The sequence below is a fragment of the Brienomyrus brachyistius genome, chromosome 1, assembly GCF_023856365.1.
Source record: "Brienomyrus brachyistius isolate T26 chromosome 1, BBRACH_0.4, whole genome shotgun sequence".
Taxonomy (NCBI): Eukaryota; Metazoa; Chordata; class Actinopteri; order Osteoglossiformes; family Mormyridae; genus Brienomyrus; species Brienomyrus brachyistius.
Genome location: NC_064533.1, coordinates 7,593,991 through 7,616,098, shown reverse-complemented (window position 1 = coordinate 7,616,098; position 22,108 = coordinate 7,593,991). Strand labels below are relative to the sequence as shown.

The following is a 22,108-nucleotide window of genomic DNA, read 5'->3' as shown; positions in this document are numbered from 1 at the left end:
GCCCAAAGACAGGATATTTCTGTACAGGTTGGCACTGTGCCCTCACACCTCCTCTGTTGGGAGCTCCAGGCCTGGCCCTGGCTCCGTGGGTGTGGAGTTTGCATGTTTTCCCATATTTTCCTGGATTTCCTCTTTTGACAGTGTGAAAACAAGCAGCTGGATAAAATAGTCTCTCTTAATTTGCCCATATTGTGTGAGAGTGTCCTGCAGTGTGACCGGAATTCCAGCCAAGTGCCCTGTGCAACGTGGGAGCCACCCTCCGCCCAGAGCCCCGGGCCCCTCACAAACCTGTACTGGATAAACATTTGGAAGATGAATTGATGGATGGATGGAATTCCAAACGACTAAAGTTAATATACCAAACTATGGCCCATTAATGAAGGCATTAAGAAAGTTAATTATAAAAATGCCTTTCCAAATGTAATTAAGGACCAATGATGAAGAAATGTTTAGCTTTCTTAATAGTAAAAAATAATAATAATATTGTACCAAGTCAAAGTCCAAGGTTTAACCATGGTAAAATCCTGTAGGCCAGTTGCGTTGGGCAAGCACTGACATTACATACAGGGTGTCCGCAGAATAACCACAGAACAGTAAGGTGTTTGCATTTATGACCTTTATTACTGTTAATCTTTTAAAGAACACATTTGGTGATATACAATGTAAACTGGAATTTCCAGGTACTTCGGTTAATATATTACGTCAGCCTTGTGTAATAATGGCATACTATGCTATATATGTAAATATAACAAAGCATGATATTGTGTCGGTATTTCTTCAAGCAGTCAATAAGATGACATAAAATTCAATAACACGGGGGTTTGAAGTCACTCTCTAAGTTGTCACGGGCGGCTTTAATGCGAGTAGAGCTGTCCGGGGGGGGATATGGCACAGCGCAGATAGGGGGCTTCAGGGGTTAATGCGCAGACCGCACGTGACGGTGGGTAGGGTTATATAATAACTGGGTCAAACTAGTACACGTTCTTGGAGAGGCACGTGAAGCGCTCCTTTACGTAAAGGAATTGAATTACATGCAGTTGGCCAGGTGAAGGATAAAAATGTGTCAGGGGAAGGGCAGGAAACGCGCCCCCCTAAGCCCCATCTCGGCGTAGCCGGCTTCGGATAAAGCCGTCCCAGGCTGGCAGGAGCCGCACGCAGCAATCCGGGGAGCTGCGCACGTTTTCCAGGCCCCGGTTAACAAGGCGGGAAATGACGGCTACTGCAGGTGAAGGAGCGCCAGATGCACTTTCCTAGTACGACCATAATGTTACAAATCCAATGTTAGCCTGCCATGCAGAAATATAAGCACGCCACATCATTATTACATTAATACAACTTCCACAATCTTATAGATGGTGGAATATGCTTTATTTATGGCAACACTCCGATTCTTGAATTGCGGAACAAACCAAAGGGAATTAGGCTTCGATAAAACCCTGGAGGTCCAAGGTCTGTGCACTTCTGCGCGTGCTGGGCACCCGGAGTTCCACGCTGCTGATTAAAGGGGCCGGTGAGATGTGGGGGCGGAGATGTAGACGGGGGTGGAGAAGCAGCTCCTTCCGTGTTTTCCCGGGGTCCATCCCCGTGACCTGATTAGACAGGACGCTCCCCTAGCACGCTTCTCTGCCCCCCTCCCCATGCTCCCTCCTTGGCAGAAAATAAATAAATAAAAAAAATAAAGTCAATTATACAACAGCCGCTATACTCCGCCTCCCGCTCCTTCCTCTCGCCACAAGAGCCGCCGCCTCCCCTCCACATGCACTGCAGTCCCGGGCCCCGGCGAACCGGTTCCAGCCATGTCGGCGGGGAATGCAGCGGCCGGCGGCGGCGTCGGAGCGGCAGGTGAACGGGCAGGTAAGCCACCGGCGCCCTAAACGGTTAAAGGCGTTTAAGCCGAGTAGTACAGTCGATGTTGGGGGGTCTTGCGGAGAAATGGGGGGGCTGGATTGCCGGTGTACTTCCTCTTTGATTGCTAGCTTGCAGACTGTTCGTGCCGAAACTAGGTCAGTAGTTCAGTGGAGCAAACTCCGGAAGGTTTATGAAATGTGAGCGAGATGGCGGGACAGAAAGGGCCGAAATGCGGCGTCCCGAGCGATCGGGGAGCCGGTGCGATCGGCGCCTGTCGCCGGTACGGACTCACACGCCGGCGCGCTTATCTTTAATACTTAAAGTATTTTTATATCCGAGTGGAGACAGAGACGTGTAGCTGGCTGACTAGGCCCTTTTGTGCACAGATGCGACTTACCGCCAGCTTTCGTTAATTTTATTTGGGTTTTACCCACTGGCATATTGGGGTTTCAAGGTGTTTTTTAAAAACTGAACGGATGACACTTCTATTGTCTCATATTATCCCCGTCATTTTTTTGCCTGCTTGCGACGATATGACAAATTATTTGCAAGTATGTTGCACAAGTATGTTGATTAAATGCACAGTTTAGTTTTTATTTTCCCAACAACAAACAGACTGTTAGCTTGTGGTCGATATAAAAAAAGCGAGAATGTAGTTGTCTTTTACTTCTTTTTTTAAATGATGAATACTGCCTGAATTCCCTCAATTTAATTTTTTTTCTTGTAGTGCTGTACTAAGAATATTCCCATTATCCGTACATATCGTTTGTTATGGGCGAGTGTCACAATTCAGCCGAAAAGGTGTAAATATTTGACACTGTAAGTATTTGTAAATAAATGTTACAAAATGCCCGCACAGTGTAGATCGCTGCGGTATTAGGAAATGATGGGTTTTTATGGTTTTCGATCACGGTAAGTTGTTTTCCCGAATCTAATAATATAATATGAAGGCGTGAGACTGCGGTAAAGAAATGGGGGATCTTTCTTTTCTCCTTTATGGGTTTTCAGGAGCTTTTTGCGTAAAACGTGTAACTTTGATCGGAGTATGCTGAGCTCTGTCGCTGCTCAATCTTTATTTGAAACCCGAAGTCCCGTTTCTGAATCCACAAAATGTCATGAATATTTTTTAGAACGATAGGGTGGGTGGTAAACCTGTCCTTTAATTCATACATTAATGTGTAAGTTGAACAGTGTGACGGTTATATAATATGTAGGCCAAACTACCAGCGCACTTGTTGTGCACGATGGTCCTCGACCTCGCGTGTCTCCGTTCAGATTTGCACTTGGCTTCATTGAATTAGCCCATTTCAGCAAGTGCAGATGCGCCAGTAATACATCTGTGCAGTAAACTCTGCTACCAGTAATAATCGCTATTGCGTCAGTGTTTAATGTAAGGCGAGGGCCCGTTAGGATCTGGAAATTGTGCTGCATATTTCATGCTATCGTTTTAGTTTTTTTTTTTTTTATTGCTCAGGTGCTGTGTGCTCATACAGGTGTCAGGGGTAAAAAGATTATTTAAAAAAGCCATTTCAATATAACTGTGCGCTGCTCTGTATTACAATTTCTCGCAAAAACATCTTTACGTTGGGTGAAAAATTTTGTGCCGTTTCAACTTGAATGTATAGACGGAGTTGCACGTGGCAGTCGGTTATGCTGTAAAGGCTCAGAATTGTAATAAAGTAAAACAAATGTATTATTCCAGACTCTTAAAAATTCGTTTTATTGCGCTTTTTATACTTTGTAAGGTAATTTGTGTGCTAACCTGTGTCACTTCACATCTGTTGGCTGCCCAGCCACGTTCTCCGTAAGCATGAGCCAGTTTACAGCGACAGTAATCGTCGACGTCTCCCTCAGATTCCGTGATCCCACCTCGGACCCCCATGACTCCCACTATACTCTCGAAGTGTAAAACCCTGCTATGATTTTGTACCCCAACAGTGCAAATAACAATGAAGTGCCCCCAATGGTACATACGTTTTCCTGTCTGTTTCTGTCCTTTAAAAGGTACATTTATGTACAGCCTTGGTACAGCAGAGCCTTGAGGGCACAGCCTTAGTATATAGAGTAATCGTATATTTTAAAGGTACAAATTAGTACTTTTTTTTCTGACGATGTATATGCATTCGGCTATATGTCCTTAGGAGATCCCTTCCATGCTTCCAAAACTACAGAATATTAGTTTTAAAAAATGATTTGGGATCGTTTGGTCACACTTCATCTCTCTTCTAACAATTCCATACCCTCCTTAAATATTTACTTTTTTCTTTTTTTTTAATAATTCAAAGTGACACCCAACTGGGAAAGCAGCGTCCCAGCAGCAGCTCTGGGTTAAGCGCCTGAGGGTGACATCACTCCTTCCACGCCATCGGAACTGCACTGTTACAAAAAAAAAAGATCACCAGTTTGTACCTTTGCTTGTCACTGCGGCTGTACCCTCAAGGGTCGGCCAATTGTACACTAGATGTAGCTAAATATACCTTTTAAGGTACAGAAATGGACTCTGAGGAACGTTTTTGTGCCACTGGGTAGTACATCAATGTTTGTACCTCGGGGGTGTTCCTCAGAGTCCATTTCTGTATCGTAAATTAGACTAAAAGGTACATTTACCTGCAGCTAAGGTACATCCCCAGTGACAAACAATGGTACGAGTTGGTACTCCTTATTTTTTTTAGCATCACTGATGCTGGGGGACAGGTACCTTTTATAAATGTGTGATTTCCTTTGTCTTCAGGGTTTCTGGAGTAAGGCAAGGCTGATGCTCATGTAGGCTTATCCTAGAGGCCTGTCTGAGGCCGTTTCCTGAAGATCTGCGGTGGGTGTGACGCTGGTCCTAGAGAGACCGGCTTTCTGTTTTATTCTCCACTGGCACTCATTTGGATCTGTGCATGACGTGTGGAAGTATCCCGTCCGCACCTGTGTATGTACAAACGTCATGTGGTCACATGTTGTCTCCGCTTCCCACTGGGGGTGTGGGCACCGAGTCGCCATTCATAGATGCGGGTGGTGGATTCATGGCTGGCTGAGTGTTAAGGCAGAACTGCTTGTCAGTCTGGTGCGTAACATTCCTCTGGCTTTTTTGCACTCGTGGGTGTGTGCAGCCTATTGCTGTATCAGCTGGAACTATCGGAGCGTGTAGCTGACTGTGAACTTTAAACTGGTGTATGGCTCTGCGGGGGGAGGGGGCATGGTGGCACATTGTTCAGCAGTGTTGCCTCACACCTCTGAGGCCAGGGTCCGTGTGCGTGGAGTTTGCATGATCTACCCATGTTTGTGTGGGTACTCTGGTTTCCCCCCCCCCCCCACAGTTCAAGAATTGGAAAAGTTAATTGGAGTTGCCAAACTTCCCGTAGCTTCGCGTGTTTGAGCGATTGGTGTGTGACTGTGCCCTGCGATGGGTTGGTGCCCAATCCTGTGCTGTTCCCTGCGTCGCCCCCCCAAAACCTTTGGGATAGGTTCTGGACCCCCCTGCGACCCTGAATAGAACAAGTAGTTACAGAAAATGGATGGGTGGGTGGGTGGATGGATCGATGGATGTGACACTGCAGGTTAAGGCTCTGTGTTCGTAACCGGAAGGACACCGGTTCAATTCCCATGGTTTCTCAATTGTGGAAAGAACTGGGCCCAGTTGCTCCAGTGCCCTTTGGACCAAAACATCCGCTAAATAAATATTTGGCAGTGTTTGCAGTCAGAGGATCAGCAGATGGGTTCGGGTTTGGCTCTGTGCGGCACGGCCCCTTTGTGGTGCCTAGAAACCCAGTGAATGAGTTAGCAGGCAAAGACCCAGGGGATTCTGCCCTCCTCCACACAGTCCCTGAATTTGCACACAGGAGGTGCGGATTTTCAGCACGCTCAGAGTCTGTGGTGCCATCTTCTGGTGAATCGGCAGAAAGATTTTAGTTCTTCGCGTGTCCCCAGATTGCCTTGCTAGTGTGGCGGTCTGGATTTTCTGGTGTTTTGGTTTACAGTAAGGAAACAGGATGCTATATAAAGATTTACCTTTGTACCTCTGCTGATCATAGATCGGTGCCGCGTGTGTGATGTGTGTCGGTATGTTTTAATGCATGATGCAGCGAAGGTGTTAGAATTGCAATTAGTGAGACGTGCCGCCCGTCCCCAGCTTCTTGGCTGTTTCCGTGGCGTCGGAACCCCCCCCCCCCCCCGGCACATAAACCCTCTCCAGGTTTTCACTCCAGAAAATGGGATTAAAAATCAGGTTGTAGGTTTCTTAGATGCTATTGAGGTCAGTGGGTCTGTAGATCAGGGTATAAATACCGAAGCGTGTGAAGCCACTGTCTTCAGGTCATGGGCGGCCAGCGAACTGCCTGTCGCTTTACACGGATAACTAGAGAAGAGGGCAGACTGCATTCTTTAATTGCTCCTGGGGTCTGATTTTTCCTCCACATCTCCTCTGACCCTTATAGGACACCACAGCATCGTAAACCGGCATTTTCGTGTCATCCTTATGCTAAAGGGAAGCAGCGTGTTTCGTCATTCGGCATATGTGTTCTATTAAGCCAGCGTCAGCCTCAGCCTAAGGCAGAGATGTGAGTTGGTGTCGTACTGAAGGCATAGCCTGAGCCTTTGTTTTAGAATTCGGGCTGGTTTCTGGGGTTGGGGGGGGTAGCGGTGCCTGTTCCGGCCTCCCTGAATGAGGACACATGTACGTGCAGCGCAGCCTGTGTTAACCTGAGACCAACCTGAGCAGAAAGTAGAACAGGCTGTGTTATCCAGTGTCGTGTTCTGACTTGTATATAGAGCAGACCCAGAAATGGTGTAGATAGGGGCTCTGTGGTGCTGAGCTAGACCAGGGCAGCGGGTGTGGGGGATGGGGACCTGTCCCTGTCAGCCCATCTTACCACAGTTCAGTTTTTTTCATCTGAATGCCTGTTTTTACAAAACATCTTCATAGCCCTTTGACTAAATAGTGCCCTTAGTTGTGAAACGTTCCCATAGTAACCATTTTTAGCCATTTAACTGAACAATGTCTTAGTAGATGGAACAAGCTGCTTGCAGTCTAATGCTAGATTTTGATTTTTATGCAGTGTTCTGTGTTGCGTTAGTTAGTAATAAAGACGCTAACAGGCTCGCACAAATCTGACCGGCCCATGTACCACATCGGTCGCTGTGTTTGGAGTTTCTATAGGAGAAAACTATATGGTTCAAATTCATGGATGATAGATGGATGTCACCCCGTATTACGATGGAAACAGTCAGTATTCTGCGCATTTATAAATGACACATTATCATCCATACATCCGTTTTCCAAACCGCTTATCCTACTGGGTCGCGGGGGGTCCGGAGCCTATCCCGGAAGCAATGGGCACGAGACAGGGAACAACCCAGGATTGGGGGCCAGCCCATCGCAGGGCACACTCACACACCATTCGCTCACACATGCACACCTACGGGCAATTTAGCAAGTCCAATTAGCCTCAGCATGTTTTTGGACTGTGGGGGGAAACCGGAGTACCTGGAGAAAACCCCACGACGACATGGGGAGAACATGCAAACTTCACACACACGTGACCCAGGCGGAGACTCGAACCCGGGTCCCAGAGGTGTGTGAGAACAGTGCTAACCACTGCACCACCATGCTGCCCCCACACACTAAAGTTCTTCTTTCTCTATTACGGTGTGAATCTAGGCCCAGCTGTGGGATGGATACATGACCAATAAGAAGCCTACATACTTTACAAGTTGTGTGTAACACAGGTGTTTAACAAAAGAACTTCTCTTCACCGGCGTCCCATTAGTTAATGTGGCGTTCCCCTCTTGAGTAAATGCCGAAATAAACTGTAGCTCTAATCTTTATGAGGTTACCGTGCCAAAGATGATAATCTGCATTCCTGGGCGTTACTCGTGGAGGCTTTTTGCACCTGATATGACATGCTGATATTCATCTTCATGCTGTTCTGATTTTTAATTTTGTTTTGTAGGGAGCCTGTTTTAGCGTGAAACGCAGAACCGTTCTTGAACTCGTAATGCGCAGGTTGTGGTGGGGTGAGCGGAATCGCTGCAGACGAGGATATGGTGCAGTCAGCATTCTTGGAAAATTTGTGCGTGAACCAGTTTTACCTAAGTACCTTCTGCAAATATATTCTTTTGGTGCAATGTGGGACCCGTAAGGCTAAAATTCCCCTTTTGTTTATTGATGCACAGTTAGTAAAAAAAAAACAAAACAAATCGACAGACATGCAGGCAGTGCCTTTATCTATGAGACTGATAGCTATAAGCAAAAAGGGTCATTGATGAATGTGATAGAACTGAAAAAAGTAACAAAATATCAAAGGCACAGTATTTCAGAGCTCTCGGCTTTGTGGGGACTCGGCCTACAGGACACTTCATTGTGGAGCTCAGGTGGGAGCCGATGCAGAACATCATACATGCGTATTCTCACCCTAGAAGCCGCTTCGAGTGGCGTGGCTCTCGATGGGACATCAATAGATCAAAAGGTCAGGCCGTGCAAACACTGGTTTCATAGGAAATCATCTTTCTTCCAAGCGTCTGTTTGCTTTGTTTTCACTAAAAGAGCACTGGGTGTCTGAGAACGTGTGTCAGAGTTGCCAGATGTTGAAACCCCAGGGAACGATTTGTGTTCTGAGAAATTTGTTTTGAAGTCAGCAGCGCATGCGACATAAACTATCCAGGAACTCGGTGGGTGTCACAGATCCTGCTGTATTTTCAAACAAACTGTATGGTGGCGAAAGTCCGCCGATGACGCCGTCTCCAGCAGCTGTTGGCCAGGCGCGGCGAATGGCAGCTGGACCGAAGCGGCAGGGAGGGGTGTTGGGGAGGCAGAGTTTTCTAGATGGGAAACCTGGTGCCAGGAAACGCCGGCTTCGCTTGGCTTTATTGGGAAAGAGCGAGGGGACGCAGTGCGGAGAGGGATCACCAGCAGGAGGCGCTGCGGTTGTGGGTGAGCTGATCGGGATGCAGGCAGCGGTGCTGGTCAATCCTATAAGCGAAACAGGTGCCCGTCTAGAGCATCACCTTTTGAGCTGCGCAGTTTGCCTAGAACACCGCAGGGGATTCGACCAGCCCTGTCTGGAAGTGTGACTATCAAAAGGTCATGGGATCTTTGTTAATGTAGTGGCAGTTTGCAGATTACTGCCCATGGTTTGTGGCGCGTAACTGTGTTTAAGGGTGCTTAGTGGACTGGGGCTAACGTGGGAGGGGAAAATGGCATTTTTTTTATGGGTCCGTTTTCCTCTAAGGCGATGCACTTGGTTGGGTTCATACCTGATTATTACACTTTAAAACACAAGTGGTTTCCGTCTGTGAAGGGGAAAGCCCGTTTTGGTGAATGAACAGAATATAAAATGACAGATTTTGAAGTTCGTGCTTAAAATACTAGCCAGCTATAGCCAGTCAGCCAGTCAGTGTCCGTCAGTTTTGATGACGGTGTAGGAGATACTGTCACCTCCTGGGCTGAGAAAGATGGATGTTTGGCTTTTATATTTGCGGCTGGGTTTCCTAATGTTTGTGTGAGACCCACTAAAGAGAGGCACTATGAAAATTTTAACTTGACTGCTGTAGATTTTTTAATTTTAATGATCATTTAAGTAAAAATAATCCCTGTTACAAACAAAAGTTTTTATTTAAAAAAATATTTCACTAAAGCAGACTTTTTTTTTACGTGAGCTAATGATTATACTGATTTCCAAGTTAGAGACCAATTTTTCAAATTCCTAAAAAAATTCTTTGGTGATAACTGACGGTGTTTATGACGACCCTGAACAGAGCTGATTTTCCCATTCGGTGTCTGATGACTTATTTGTCTAGTTTTCTGCTCATAATCATGTTGAGCTATATGTTCTAGCCTTTTATGTAATGATTCAGAATGTGGGGTTTTAATAAGCATGATATACAATGAGCACATATACTGAAACATTGAATGCATTAATCCATTAATTGAATATGCACAGCGGTATTTTATTACCATTTATGGCAAATGTGTTAAAATAAATGCTCAGTCTGTGACTTTCGAAGCTGCTGTTTGGACTCTGCCAGACCTCTTGCATCCTGCTGCTTGTGTTCGTGTTGCTCATGCTCTCCTGAGGTTGTGTGGGATGCAGCGTGGAGCCTTGCTGTGCTTTTGGGCACACTCTCCTTCACTGACCAATCAGCCGCGTCCGGCCTTGCAGGAGATGCGCTGCTGGAGGAGAACCAGGGCCTCCCCGTCTGCCTCCTCACCGGGCCGCCAGCCGGCTCCTCCTCCGTGGCCGGCCCGGCCGCTGGCCCAGCCTCGGGCTCCCAGAGGGCTGTAACGGAGATGGCCCGGAAACGCAAGGGCAGCACGGACCTCCAGTGAGTGCGCCGCCCTCGTCCGTCACCCTCCAGCCAGATCACCATGTCGTTTTGAAAATGCATGTTTCCTGACTCTTGTTTTCTTTGCCAGAGATGCAGCGGAGGTGGATATGGAGGACGACCAAGACAAGTATTCCGGTTTTCTTCTTCTTTTGTCTTTTAACCTGCTGACACCCCACTGTGACTCTTTGCATCACGTGGTATCGTCTCTGTCACAGGCTTAGTGTGAAACTCATTAAGGTACTCTGCTGATTCCTTTTGTTTTAAAAATATTTGTCCTGTGCGGTTTATATCAGGGCGACTTTAGCTAGCAAAGCAAGCAGCGCCGCCCACTCTGACCAGTCCCCTCCTGTTCGATTAGCCGGCTTGTGCCAGCCGGGGTGTTTGAAAGGCACTTGATCCAAAACAGCCCAGAGTAACCGTGTATGAAAATGTTTCGCTCCTATAAAAAGAAACGGTGACTTGACCCATTTATTTGTTTGCGAGTCGATGCGAGTCGTGTCTGTTTTTGACACTTGGAAGAAAAGACTCGTACAGACATTGTGCAGAGTTGAGCTGCCTTGTAATAATCACTGCGGGGGAAAACCTTGGTGGAAATGGAGGCTTTGTTAGAAGTGCTGCAGACAGTAAATTGTCACGGGCTATTAAGGTGCTCTGGTTCTGCCGGGAAAATGGCCCGTGACCGCCGACGTCTGTGTGCAGTTTAGTGAAATGCTAAAGAGTGAGAGGGGTGAAGATGGACTAGATGAGCTTGAGGCTGATAGGGATGATGCATGTATTTTTAATAACCTGATTAAAATTCTGTTTCCTTTTTTTTCCTTGTATGTTTATGTGAAGGTCCGAAGGGGAGGACCAGCATGTCAAGGTGAAATGCTTCAGGTAAATACTAATGTCGGTATTTATGTGGGGGCTCCTTATGCATCCCGTTCAGGTCCTGTTCACTTCACCCCGACTTGTGTAGTGTGGGCCTGAGCAGACATGGGACGTCACGCATATACAAGTCACTAGTACGTCACAAGTCCTAACCATCGAATTTCGCGTCACGTCTCAAGTCATGATTCTTAGAGTTAGCAATTAAGTCAGTCAAGTAAGAGGCTTGATATGACTTACTTGCTTTACCAAGTCATACTTTGTCTGACACAATTACCCAGAGTTCATAGTGCTGTGACACGAAACATGGGGTTAACAAGGGAAGTCCAGAAGCGTAAACGGTAAACAATCCTTTTCTTTTAGTTATTGCTTAATGATGCTGTTTTGACAAAAAAGCGTAAAATGATTATTATTCTCAGCCGTTCTGTAAGGCAAGTGCCTGGAACACCTTCACATTAGGCAGTCTGGTGGTGAAAGGTCTTAAAATACAATGTCCCAAACCCACAATAGTAAGGAACATGTCAAGGTAACGTGACACGTCACAACATCCTATCCCAATCCTATTAATGGCCTATTTCGAACCCTTGCGGCCTGTTGCACTCAATCACTTACTAGTGGATGTTAATGAAGTCTGTTGGCCCGTTTAACATCAGGGCCGGTGCCCGTGCTGAGCCTAAATTCTGGCCCGGTCATTGCATTCACACCAAGAATAACGTCGGTATTCACGGGAGCAAGTCGTGAAGAAGATTTAAAAAATGAAAAAGAATACAGGAAGTCAAAAAGAGAGCTAAGTGAAAATGGTGCTGGCTGCCCTAGAAACCAATATGGACTCCGTGTCTGGAAACGGACCAGGACCGCTTTGGAGGAATCGGGTAAGTTCTTATTGTTGTGTGTTCTTGTAATTTGACTGAACTTTAATGACGTGCGATGTGTGTCGAATGCCTTCCGAGGATCCGTCAAACAAAATAGCATATCGTTAAACACTCTGTTGTGTTTTGTGTGTTGGACGTGTGTTGTAGCTAGGGCTGCTTCATTTGTGACCCATCACCACGAAATGAGTCTTAAGTCGCACTGGTAGAATTTGACCCGTAAGACTCATTTTGTGGTGATGGGTCACATTTTTAAACATTTTTGTACAGCCAACCCGTTGTGTTCAACAACAACTTGGCTAATAAGATTTCTGTGTACTAGCCAGTGATGCATAACGTACAGCTATCAGCTTTGTTACAGCAATGAAAATGTCACACGCTATCTTGCTCGAAACGTCGGTAATTTAAGTGAAATTTACCGTGTTTTTCATTGTCTTTCGTGTGCTTGTTTTAACACAGGTGAAAAGAATGCAGATGGGCAGGATCATCACTTTTTGTATTATTCCACATGAAAGATTTACATTTTTCTTGATTATTTGTACGTTTTTAAAATAAAAGTTTACCGAAACATTTCGTTCTTTTCTTGTCTTCACTTTCCGTATCAAAGTAGCCCATTGATGCACATTGCGCAGTAGTTCAATCAGCATCCTGTACTTATTTAATATGCATTTGCGCTGATTTCACGACAAATTACCATTCATTGTAACCTTTAGATGCTAATTTGTAACGTTGCGACATAAAGATTAAAATGCATGGTAATTTATCATAGGAGCAAAAAGACAAAAAATACGTACGCATTTCCATTGCTGCAACAATCGATTGCCGCATGTATCGCATTTAAAAGTGAATGTGGGACTCTCGTTAATTTTTATGAACTGTTGGGTTATACCCAGGAACGATAACATAAACCTAAAAATTAGTGTGATCATTAGGAGTAAATTCAGAAAAAGTCTTGTGTTCATCGCATCTCGCACGGTCCTCCATTTTTGCCTTCGCTTCCGAAACGGTACCTCTCCCACAGCAACACTCACACTCTGACATCATCGTTCTACCTTTTCGGCACCAAGTGCGGTGTGAATGTGGGGTGGTTTTTGGTGGGGCCGATGTGAGCTCCAGTCCAGCTCCGGCCAAACACTGGCTCCGGTGAGGGCTTGGTGTGAAAGGGATATGTGGTGGTTTAGGGATTTGGGGGGCATTGGGATCGAGTCCTTAATAACTTCTTATCTTTGACCCCTGAGTGAGCTTTTGATCTTTGACCTTTCAGGGAGCCCCACAGCCAAATCGAGAAACGCAGACGGGACAAGATGAACAGCCTGATCGATGAGCTGTCAGCCATGATCCCCACGTGCCACCCAGTGTCCCGCCGGCTAGATAAGCTGACCGTGCTGCGCATGGCCGTCCAACACCTCAAGTCTATTAGAGGTAGCTTCTCCCCTTCTCCTTCTCCCATTGTCCCCTGTACTGGCCCTTCCAGCCTACATGCATGTCCTCTCCTGAACTCTTCTTCCTCCCGGTTCCTCCTAAGACGACCAGAATTACCTTTGTGGTCAGAGATTCATGCTCGCAGGCTGCTTCTACCTCACGATTGGTTCCTCCGTCCCTTAGCCCCTCCCACAACAGTCTGCCCATCTCTGGCTCTACCCATATGTGGCATCCTTCCTTGGCACCTTTTAGCCGCTCCTGTATTCCACCAATCCTACAGAGAGTTGGTGAGGCTATAGAAAGTGAATATAATAGCCTAGTTACCAGTTCACTCTTGTGATCATGTTACTGTGGCTGTTTCTGTGTGCTTCTGGCTGAGATTTTGGTGTTGATCTGGATGGCTGTATAATTCCCTCCACAGGTCCAACAGCAGGTTGTGCAACTTGCCTTTTTAAGTTGAACTCTCCCCCCTCTCCACCCCCAGGTGCCACCAGCTCCTTTGCAGAAGCCAGCTATAAGCGGTCATTCTTGCCTGATGAGGAACTGAAGCACCTAGTTCTCAGAGTAAGACTCCTAGCTTCCTGCTGCACTCTCTATACCTGCAGTATTGATCTCTACAACAGAAAACACTGTAAATGGGTACATATGGTTTATCCCAAAGGTGTCAGTTTAATTTTTGAGGTTAAGTCACAGCTTAATTGCAGTACGTAAACGGGGCATACAAGTTTGGTGAGTGTGCTAAAACTTAATCTTAAATGTTATAAAGTTGTGTGTTCATACTGTTAATCTCTTGATGAATTAGTAAACGAATCTGACCCCAATGGTGACGCAGGGACTGTAGCCTGCAGTGTGACACTTGTGGGTATAGATGCCAGGAGAGGGCACACTGTTATGTTTACGGGGTCGTTTGACGTTGGCTGTGCTCCAGCGCTGCGACCATTCCGGAATGCATTCATTAGTTCCGATCCAAATCTGGAAATAGAACTGGAATGGGAATTAAAATCTCCCTGAAATTCGAATTCAATTCCAGTTCTGTTCCCCATGTTTTTTTTTTTTCCCCAATCACAACTCCAGTTCCATTTCCTGATTTGGGTTGGAATTGATGAATGCATTCCGGAAAGAGCACAGCAGGGTTGGGAACAGACACTTGACCTCTCTGCTCCGGCCTTGCCTTCCTGCGGTTGCTTCTGTCCAGGCTGCAGACGGATTCCTGTTTGTCGTGAGCTGTGACCGGGGAAAAATCCTCTTTGTGTCTGAGACGGTGTCAAAGATACTCAACTACAGCCGGGTGAGTGACCCAGCCAGTGTTCTGATTATGTATTCATTGGTAATATTACAGCTTCTGCTGCTAATGTTTAATGGTCCACATGGGACACCATAATGTCATCAAGGCGTGTTTATGGGGAAGCAGGTTTTATGTTCTGTCTAGGCTCAGCTAGGTCGGGCTGTGCTGAACCCTCAAGTTAACATCAGTGCTTTTCAATTGCGGCTGAACTGTGCATATTCTGGCAGACTGACTGGATTGGTCAGAGCCTCTTCGACTATGTTCACCCCAAGGACATGGGCAAGGTCAAGGAGCAGCTGTCAGCTTGCGACCTCCACCCCCGGGATCGCCTTGTCGACACCAGAAGTACGTCCCGCAGGCACCCCGTCAAGCCCCCTTTCGTTGACATCGTCAGCTTATTCCGATGTGAAATCAGGATACGGTTCCTCTAATGACACTGTGTTTCATGCTGAGATCAGGGCTGTAAAATATGCAAGTATTTCACTTTCTCTAGCCATTTGTGGTGACATCAGTATTCAGTATGTAGGGAAAAAAATCAATCGGTAATCAATACATGAAAGATTTTAACATGTGTAGAAATGAGCTTAATAAACTCCTTTGAGGCTGGGAAATGGTGTTTACATTTACAGCATTTAGCACGATCTCTTATCCAGAGCGACTTCCATGTTTTCTAAATTCAGGGACAGTCCCCCCGGAGCAAGTTGGGGTTAAGGGTCTTGCTCAGGGACCCAGTGATGGTAGTGCCAGAGGTGGGACTCAAACCCACGATCTTTTGGTCCGGAGGCAAGCATCCTAACCTCTAGACCACCCGCACCCATGTTTCCCAATGCATTATATTTATGGATGGAGTCTGTTTAAACAATCAGTCTGATTATTTATTGTTGGCGCTATTGTGTAGATACTGTGTCTGTGTTGCACTTTGTAAAGGTAGGGGAAGCCCTTCCATGCAGCCTCACTGAATTATGGTGCTTTGGGGTCTCTACAAATGTCACAACATCGCACATAAATATTAGTATATGAGATAAATATTAGTGTTTGAGAATGTCGTGTGGATTTTGGCTGTTTACAGATTTACTCTCCATATGCACTTATGTCGTGAGGCCTCAGGTCCGCTGGGGCTTCCTGGGTAACGAAGCTGCTTCTGCCCGTAGCGGGTCTCCAGGTCCAGGCCGACGTCCCGGTTGGGGCGGCTCGCCTCTGCCCTGGGGCTCGCAGATCCTTCTTCTGCCGCATGAAGTACAACCGCGTGGTGGTCAAGCTGGAGGAGAAGGGCTTCCAGGCCGGCAGCTCGAAGAAGAAAGGCAAGTTGCTGCTTTCATCTGTATGCTGTAGGCTGTGTATGCTGGTCTTTGTAGGTACATTTAAATAACCATTACAAAGGCACTGTGCTGAGGACACCCCTGTTAGATATTTTTATTTGGATTATAATCCATTAGTTGCATTGATGTGAGAATCGGTGGGAACCTTGCATGAAAGTAGGAATGTTGGCTGCATCTTTGTAAGCCCTCTGCTTTGTCTCCCCCTGCAGAGTCCCAGCGGTACTGCACCGTGCACTGTACAGGCTACATGCGCAGCTGGCCGGCCAGCCATCTAGAGGCAGAGGTGGAGGGCGACGCGGACAAAGACGGCTCGCACTTCAGCTGCCTGGTGGCGGTGGGCAGGGCACACGCCCCCATGGCTCTGCAGGCCAACGGAGAGGTCAGGGTCCAGCCCACCGTATTCATCACCCGCTGTGCCATGGATGGCAAATTCACCTTTGTGGACCAACGGTAAAAGCATGTCCTCCCTGCCTTGTTATTCGGGGGTTACTCTCAGCACTGCACTCACTGCACTGCTGCAAACTGTTTAATTTTCACATTTTGGTAGTGACCATTTTGTCAATATTTTGCTTGATGCAGATTACTTATTGTTTTAGCTGTGTTGTTTGAGGGAAATTGTACCAAAAAGGCTTATAATATTACAGAGGACTCCACTGTCAGGCACAGACAGAAAGACAGGTGTGTGGCAGCCTAGAGATGAAATGGTGCAAGACAGCAGGTGATAGTTAACACGCTGCAGGAACTGTGTTCGAGCCGAGGACTCGGAGTTCTTGTACTGCACACAGTGGCTGACCTTGAGGAACACCAGCAAATTGGTGAACTCCTCTGTTTATGATCACCTTTGTAAGGTTGGCACATGGATAAAGGTATCGGTGTAAAGTCTTGGAGGAACCATAGAAAGTACTGAAAGGAGCTGTACTTTCAGTGTGTCAGCCATAAAAATATCTGTCAGTTCTGAAATACACTATTCTGTGGGGGGGGGGGGGGGGGTGGGAATCAGGCCAAGACGGGGACGACTAACAGGAACTGATGCTGGTGCCAACTTAAAAAAAGAATGATTACGGAGCATGGCTGCAGCTTGTTTTTGTGACACATTCAACAAATTAAATGTTATTTAAATGATTATTTGAATTGTCATTTAAATGAGAATTCAATCAGCTGGGTGAGATCGGTCTGTTATGACTTTGGTTACATTGTAAATCAGATGTTCTGTTTTGTTTAAAGTCTGCCCTTGGAGACTGATGTGTGACTTTGATAGATCATTTAAAATGATCGTTGCAATAATCATTTAAATGACACTTTCAGTTTTAATTCAAATCGTTTAAATGACATTCTCTCCACAGAGCGACCACCGTCCTGGGCTACCTACCCCAGGAGCTGCTGGGAACTTCCTGCTACGAGTACTACCACCAGGATGATTTGGCACACATGGCAGACAGACACAGGAAAGGTGAGTCCATCGGATGAGCGAGGCTCGGGAGCGTCCTTGCATACTGAACTCTGATGTCTGCTTGCTTTGCAGATGAACACGTCCTGCTCCAGAGGCACCCCTCCCCATGTCCTGCACCGCTGTAACTCTCCCTAAATTCATTAGACAGTTTGGGTGGTGCCCGAATAATCAAAAACACTGCAGCCCCTCTCGCACATTGCAGTCCACATTTCCTAGTGTTGTCCCGCGCCATTCTGAGCAGGACGATTATGATGAACCCTTTATCTTCTTACCTTCAGGCTGTTCTTTCCCTTCCTTCCTACAGTACTGAGGAGTAAAGAGAAGATCGAAACGAACTGCTATAAGTTTAAAACAAAACACGGCTCTTTTGTCACTCTGCAAAGTCAGTGGTTTAGTTTTATAAATCCCTGGACCAAAGAAGTGGAATATATAGTATCGACCAATACTGTCATATCGTGAGTATCATCTCTGGTCTTTCAATCAAACAGATGCCATTTAAATGACATGATGAGTTCAAAGACGCTTCATAATTGTAACATCACCATGCCTGTGGTCTGCGCATCGCTGATGTTCATTCATCCCGCAGAGGTCACTCAGGAGCAGCTGGGGAGAAATCGGACCAGCCAGCTCAGCCTAAGGCTTCCGAAGGTAATACGTAGGCGAACGTGGCTGTGGATAAGGAACGAATAGATCACGATGTGTGTGTTTTGGTTCTGTTAACCAGCACCTTACTGTTTTGTTGAATAACTTCATGAATGTTGAATTCCATGTTGAATTCATGGATCTTTTTTACTGGATACCCTTTTCCATTGAGAGAGTAACCATTCTTTGATTTTAATGTGAAAAAGACTATTTTGACTCCAGGTGGAGACCCAGGTCCAAGAGTAGCTGACAGGAATTCCCAGTTGTAAAGCCACCAGGCTAATTTTGCATCAGATGCCCCACCCAAAGTCCACCAAGTTAATTACAGGGTGCTTAACTGTTTTAGATGATGCCAAAAAGGTGTTTCCCATCATTCCGGGCATCTCCAGCGGATCTGGCTCCATGATCTACGCTGGCAGCATTGGCACCCAAATTGCCAACGAACTGCTGGACTTTAACAGGTGGGTCTCGCATGTCTCTGTACCAGCCCTGTGAGCGGTTTGTAAGGGGGATGAATAGCCTGTTTCAGCTTTGTGTGCTCTGTCCAGCACGGATGCCCAGAAAGATGAGGGGTTTGTTCAGTTTGTCTTCCCTGTGACCCGCAGAATGAACTCATCGCCATCAAGTGGCAACACCAGCCCCTTCAGGATGCAGGATAAAAGCCACCTGACCCTCGCAGCTACCAGTGCTAATGTGAGTGCCCCCCCCCCTCATCATTGGCCCCCCAGCTGGCTTTTGTTATTGAATTATAAAAATATCCAGCTTGATGACTAAATGTGTGCTTCGCACTGTTGTAGAAGTTCTGCTGTAAGGCTGTTTCTCCTGAAGTACAGAATCTACCAAGAGCCAGGTTCTCTCCATCTACTGTAATTCTGCTCCCTGTGATCGTCCAGGTGCCAAATGGAGAGCTTGCAGACATGGAGCGCCCTGGCAAGTCTGGTCCAGATGGGGAGCATCGTGGGCAACAGTTTCCTGCAGCAGAAGCGGCCACTGGTAGGTTGCTTTCTAAACGACTGACGAAGCTCTGCTTGGTTCATAACGTTCCACTTGCTGACATGGTCTCACACATTCTTTCCCTCCTCAGGCGATCACACCCAGTTGGACTTGGACAGCATGGTGGGGCCCAGCCTCGGGACACTGAACAACGATGAGGCAGCCATGGCCGTGATCATGAGCCTGCTGGAGACCGACGCCAACCTGGGCGAAGCCGTGGACTTCGACGAGATGCACTGGTCCCTCTAGAGCTCGACCTCCTGCTCTCCTGTCACACTATTTTAGTATTCGTCAGTCTTCACTATGCAGCGACCAGTGGTTTTTTGCCATTTAAAAATTTGTATTTATTTTGTTTTTGAAGGGGGAGGGTTTATTATTCCAAAGGAGGGCAGGGTATGACTACAGCATTAAATGAGAAGCAGCAGAGGGTCACAGTAGCCCCCTCCCAGCCTGATTGCATTGTACGGCTGTGCCTCAGGTGATATTATCGAGCCCCTCATTTTGGAATGCGCCACTTGTCTACGTTCATTCTCAGACCGTGAACTTCTGGGCCTCAGCTGCCTCCTTCATGATGATGGACCCTTGTGTTAAATACAAAGGACACCGGACAAACCCCCCCTTTCTTGGTTCCCCAATTCAAATAAGGACATATGTAGCAAAGCACATGAATGGGAGGATACTGGAGGGCACTGAGGCAGGTATTGGGCAGCTCTTGGAGTGGAGTGTCCACTGGAGTGGGTGTCACATGACTTCAGGGGGGGTGAGTGTTCAGTAAGATAAGGCAGCTCCTCCCAACAACCCCACTCTACCTTTAGCTTTACACCTAATAAGCCATGTGAATCCAGCAGAAACCCACACCACCAGCATCCACCAGCGAACCTCCAGCTTCCCCTCTACCTTGGCCTTCGACCCACAGCCAGTAGCAGGAGGACGGTGACGGGGTGCACAGTTGCATGGAAACAGGACATTGCACTCATTGCGATGTGAATGGCATTGCGTTCACGTGGCAGGTGTCTAACTCAGGGAGCAGCAGGAAGGCGGTGACTGCCTGCCGATTACGCAAACCGTTTACCACTGGCGTTTCGTATTGTACAGCTCTGGGGCCCTGTCCCGGTGGTGGCCGTTCTCATGAGTGTGAACCTGGTCCTGATGTGAATACTCCACGTATCTTACCGTACCTCTTCTGCTGCGAGTCTGGCTTTTGCCCATGATCCACAAAGGCTGATCCGACTTATGGCTTCACGTAGGATGTCCAGAGTGGTAACACGAACAAAAGGTCCAGTATTTAACTGTGCTTGCTCTCCATACTGGTTATTCTCCCCTCTATGAATGGCTAGGATACAAATCACGGTGCTATGGGCATATCGATTTAAAACTGCTGTGTTTAACCGCATTTATCATGAGTGTGGACCGGTGAACACGGCTTCCAGCATCTGTTACGTGGTGGCCATAGGATCTCCTGTATATATTTTGTTTGTTTGTATTTCAATGGATTGCTCTAGAAGTGGCAGTTTTAATAATGGACATTGGTAAAAGCGATCCAGGGAAAATAGAGGATTAACATGGGGTGTGACCAATTTGGATCTTCTAGCAGTAGACTGACACTGAGATGGAATCTGGCTTAATATTCTGGGTGTGGAGTCTATTGCTACAGCGCGACAGCCATATATATCTGTGGGAGGACCTTTCACTTGATACGAGAACCTCAAGAAAGTCGCATTTCATGTTCCGTTTGCTGCTCCGTGTTCAAGTCTACCTCCTATTTCTGCTCCGTCTGAGGATTTAAAATTGTATTTGTGCCAGTACACCTTACTGCAGAGGAGCTGGCCCTGGCTTTCTCAGCCCTGGCATCAAGATGGCAGCATAGGAAACGGACCAAGGCCCTGCCTTGCTCAGACGTGCCTTGCAAACTTTCTGCCCCGCACTGCACACAGAATGTCTTGCGCTGCCGCAACTGAAACCTTTCCCCTTACAGCACGTGGCTGGTGACCCTGGCAGTCAGGGGTAAATCCCTGGAAGGTTTTTCACTGTTTGCGACATCGTGTTGGAACAAACTGTCAGAAGCTATTTAAGTACTAGCGATAGGCCTGTACTGGTTGTTTAACAGCCATCCGAGGATACTTGAGGCTTAAAGTGTAGTGTCCGGTACTCACATACTCCAAAGGGGAGCTAAGTGCTTAACTCCAAAAGCCTTTTCCCAACCAGGCAGTCAAGACACCAGAATGTGCCATAATGATGGTACGTGCTGCACTGAGTTAGGGGTTTGAAGACATTTCTCAGTTAAAGTACTGTACAGTGTGTGCTCTGGGTGGGGTGCCCAGGACACCAAAGGTGTGTGGCGTGCCATTACATGCTAATCTGGAGGGCACCCACTTAAATAATCCAGTCTGAAATTAAATATAGCAACCTCTATCTTAGACTTGAAATATGAAGTGGAAAGATTTTTTTGTAGTAGTAGAAATTTATCCCCGTTGAATTTTTTGCATGCAGCTCTTTTTGTACCGTTTTGTTTTCTACTTACGTTAGTTTTTAGGGGAAAGCTGTGTGTGTTTGCCTTAATGGACAATGTGAACGAGATATACACCCTTCCTGTCCATTATGCTCTACTCCTGCTATCCCACAATGCCTTGCTCCACGTATGGGGTGATGGTAGTTGGCGAATGCTGACAGCGGCAGGGGGCGGACCTCAACCAGAGCCCTGGCTGTCTGTTACGCTCTCGTGGATGAAGATGCTCATCAGCTGACCGTGACATAACTGCTGCTGTTAAGAGGCACGTGCCGAGTGAGCCGTCCTATAGGAATATTTCAAATAAACATTAGTGTCCCCTAAAGCTCCACAGTGTCCCATACAATGATCACAGCACAATTACAAGCACTTGTGATACAAATAAAGCGCTCTATACGTTCTCAGACATGTGTACCCTGACATACTTCCCTGATGCACACCCATCAAGTTCAGGGCAAAGCAGTACAGAATTTTTCCACATGGTGGAACCAGGGACCCCACTCCTTAAGTAATGGGGCAGTTATTTGGATTTTAAATATAAAGGTGACTCGGGCCGAATTTCAGAACATCATATTTCTAATACTTGTTCCTGCCCAT

General features: G+C 46.7%; 1 protein-coding gene across 4 annotated transcripts; it reads left to right on the top strand.

Moving 5' to 3' along the window:
* The first annotated feature begins 1,503 nt into the window (after nucleotides 1-1,503).
* On the top strand, nucleotides 1,504-21,917 carry arntl2 (aryl hydrocarbon receptor nuclear translocator-like 2). Of its 4 annotated transcripts, XM_049006239.1 has the most exons (18): nucleotides 1,504-1,510; nucleotides 1,737-1,854; nucleotides 9,975-10,155; nucleotides 10,247-10,285; nucleotides 10,993-11,034; nucleotides 13,159-13,316; nucleotides 13,801-13,880; nucleotides 14,512-14,604; nucleotides 14,829-14,946; nucleotides 15,753-15,902; nucleotides 16,130-16,370; nucleotides 17,264-17,370; nucleotides 17,675-17,825; nucleotides 17,957-18,018; nucleotides 18,359-18,473; nucleotides 18,618-18,705; nucleotides 18,906-19,005; nucleotides 19,097-21,917. In XM_049006239.1, exons 2-18 carry the CDS (start codon nucleotides 1,797-1,799, stop codon nucleotides 19,252-19,254), a joined length of 1,941 nt encoding a protein of 646 aa, XP_048862196.1. In that variant the 5' UTR covers nucleotides 1,504-1,510; nucleotides 1,737-1,796; the 3' UTR covers nucleotides 19,255-21,917. The 4 variants fall into 4 exon arrangements, with proteins under 4 accessions (XP_048862196.1, XP_048862197.1, XP_048862198.1 ...); XM_049006240.1 differs by lacking the exon at nucleotides 1,504-1,510 and having other exon boundaries at nucleotides 1,575-1,854; nucleotides 9,993-10,155; XM_049006241.1 differs by lacking the exons at nucleotides 1,504-1,510; nucleotides 1,737-1,854 and adding an exon at nucleotides 1,923-2,128 and having other exon boundaries at nucleotides 9,993-10,155.
* The last annotated feature ends 191 nt before the right edge of the window (nucleotides 21,918-22,108 follow it).

What these genes read in the sequence shown, in the direction of transcription:
- arntl2 (XM_049006239.1), top strand. Translation starts at nt 1,797, where the DNA reads ATGTCGGCGGGGAATGCAGCGGCCGGCGGCGGCGTCGGAGCGGCAGGT. An exon ending in CGGCAGCTCGAAGAAGAAAG is followed by an intron (nt 15,903 to 16,129) that starts GCAAGTTGCTGC and finishes CTCCCCCTGCAG; the next exon opens with AGTCCCAGCGGTACTGCACC. An exon ending in TTCACCTTTGTGGACCAACG is followed by an intron (nt 16,371 to 17,263) that starts GTAAAAGCATGT and finishes TTCTCTCCACAG; the next exon opens with AGCGACCACCGTCCTGGGCT.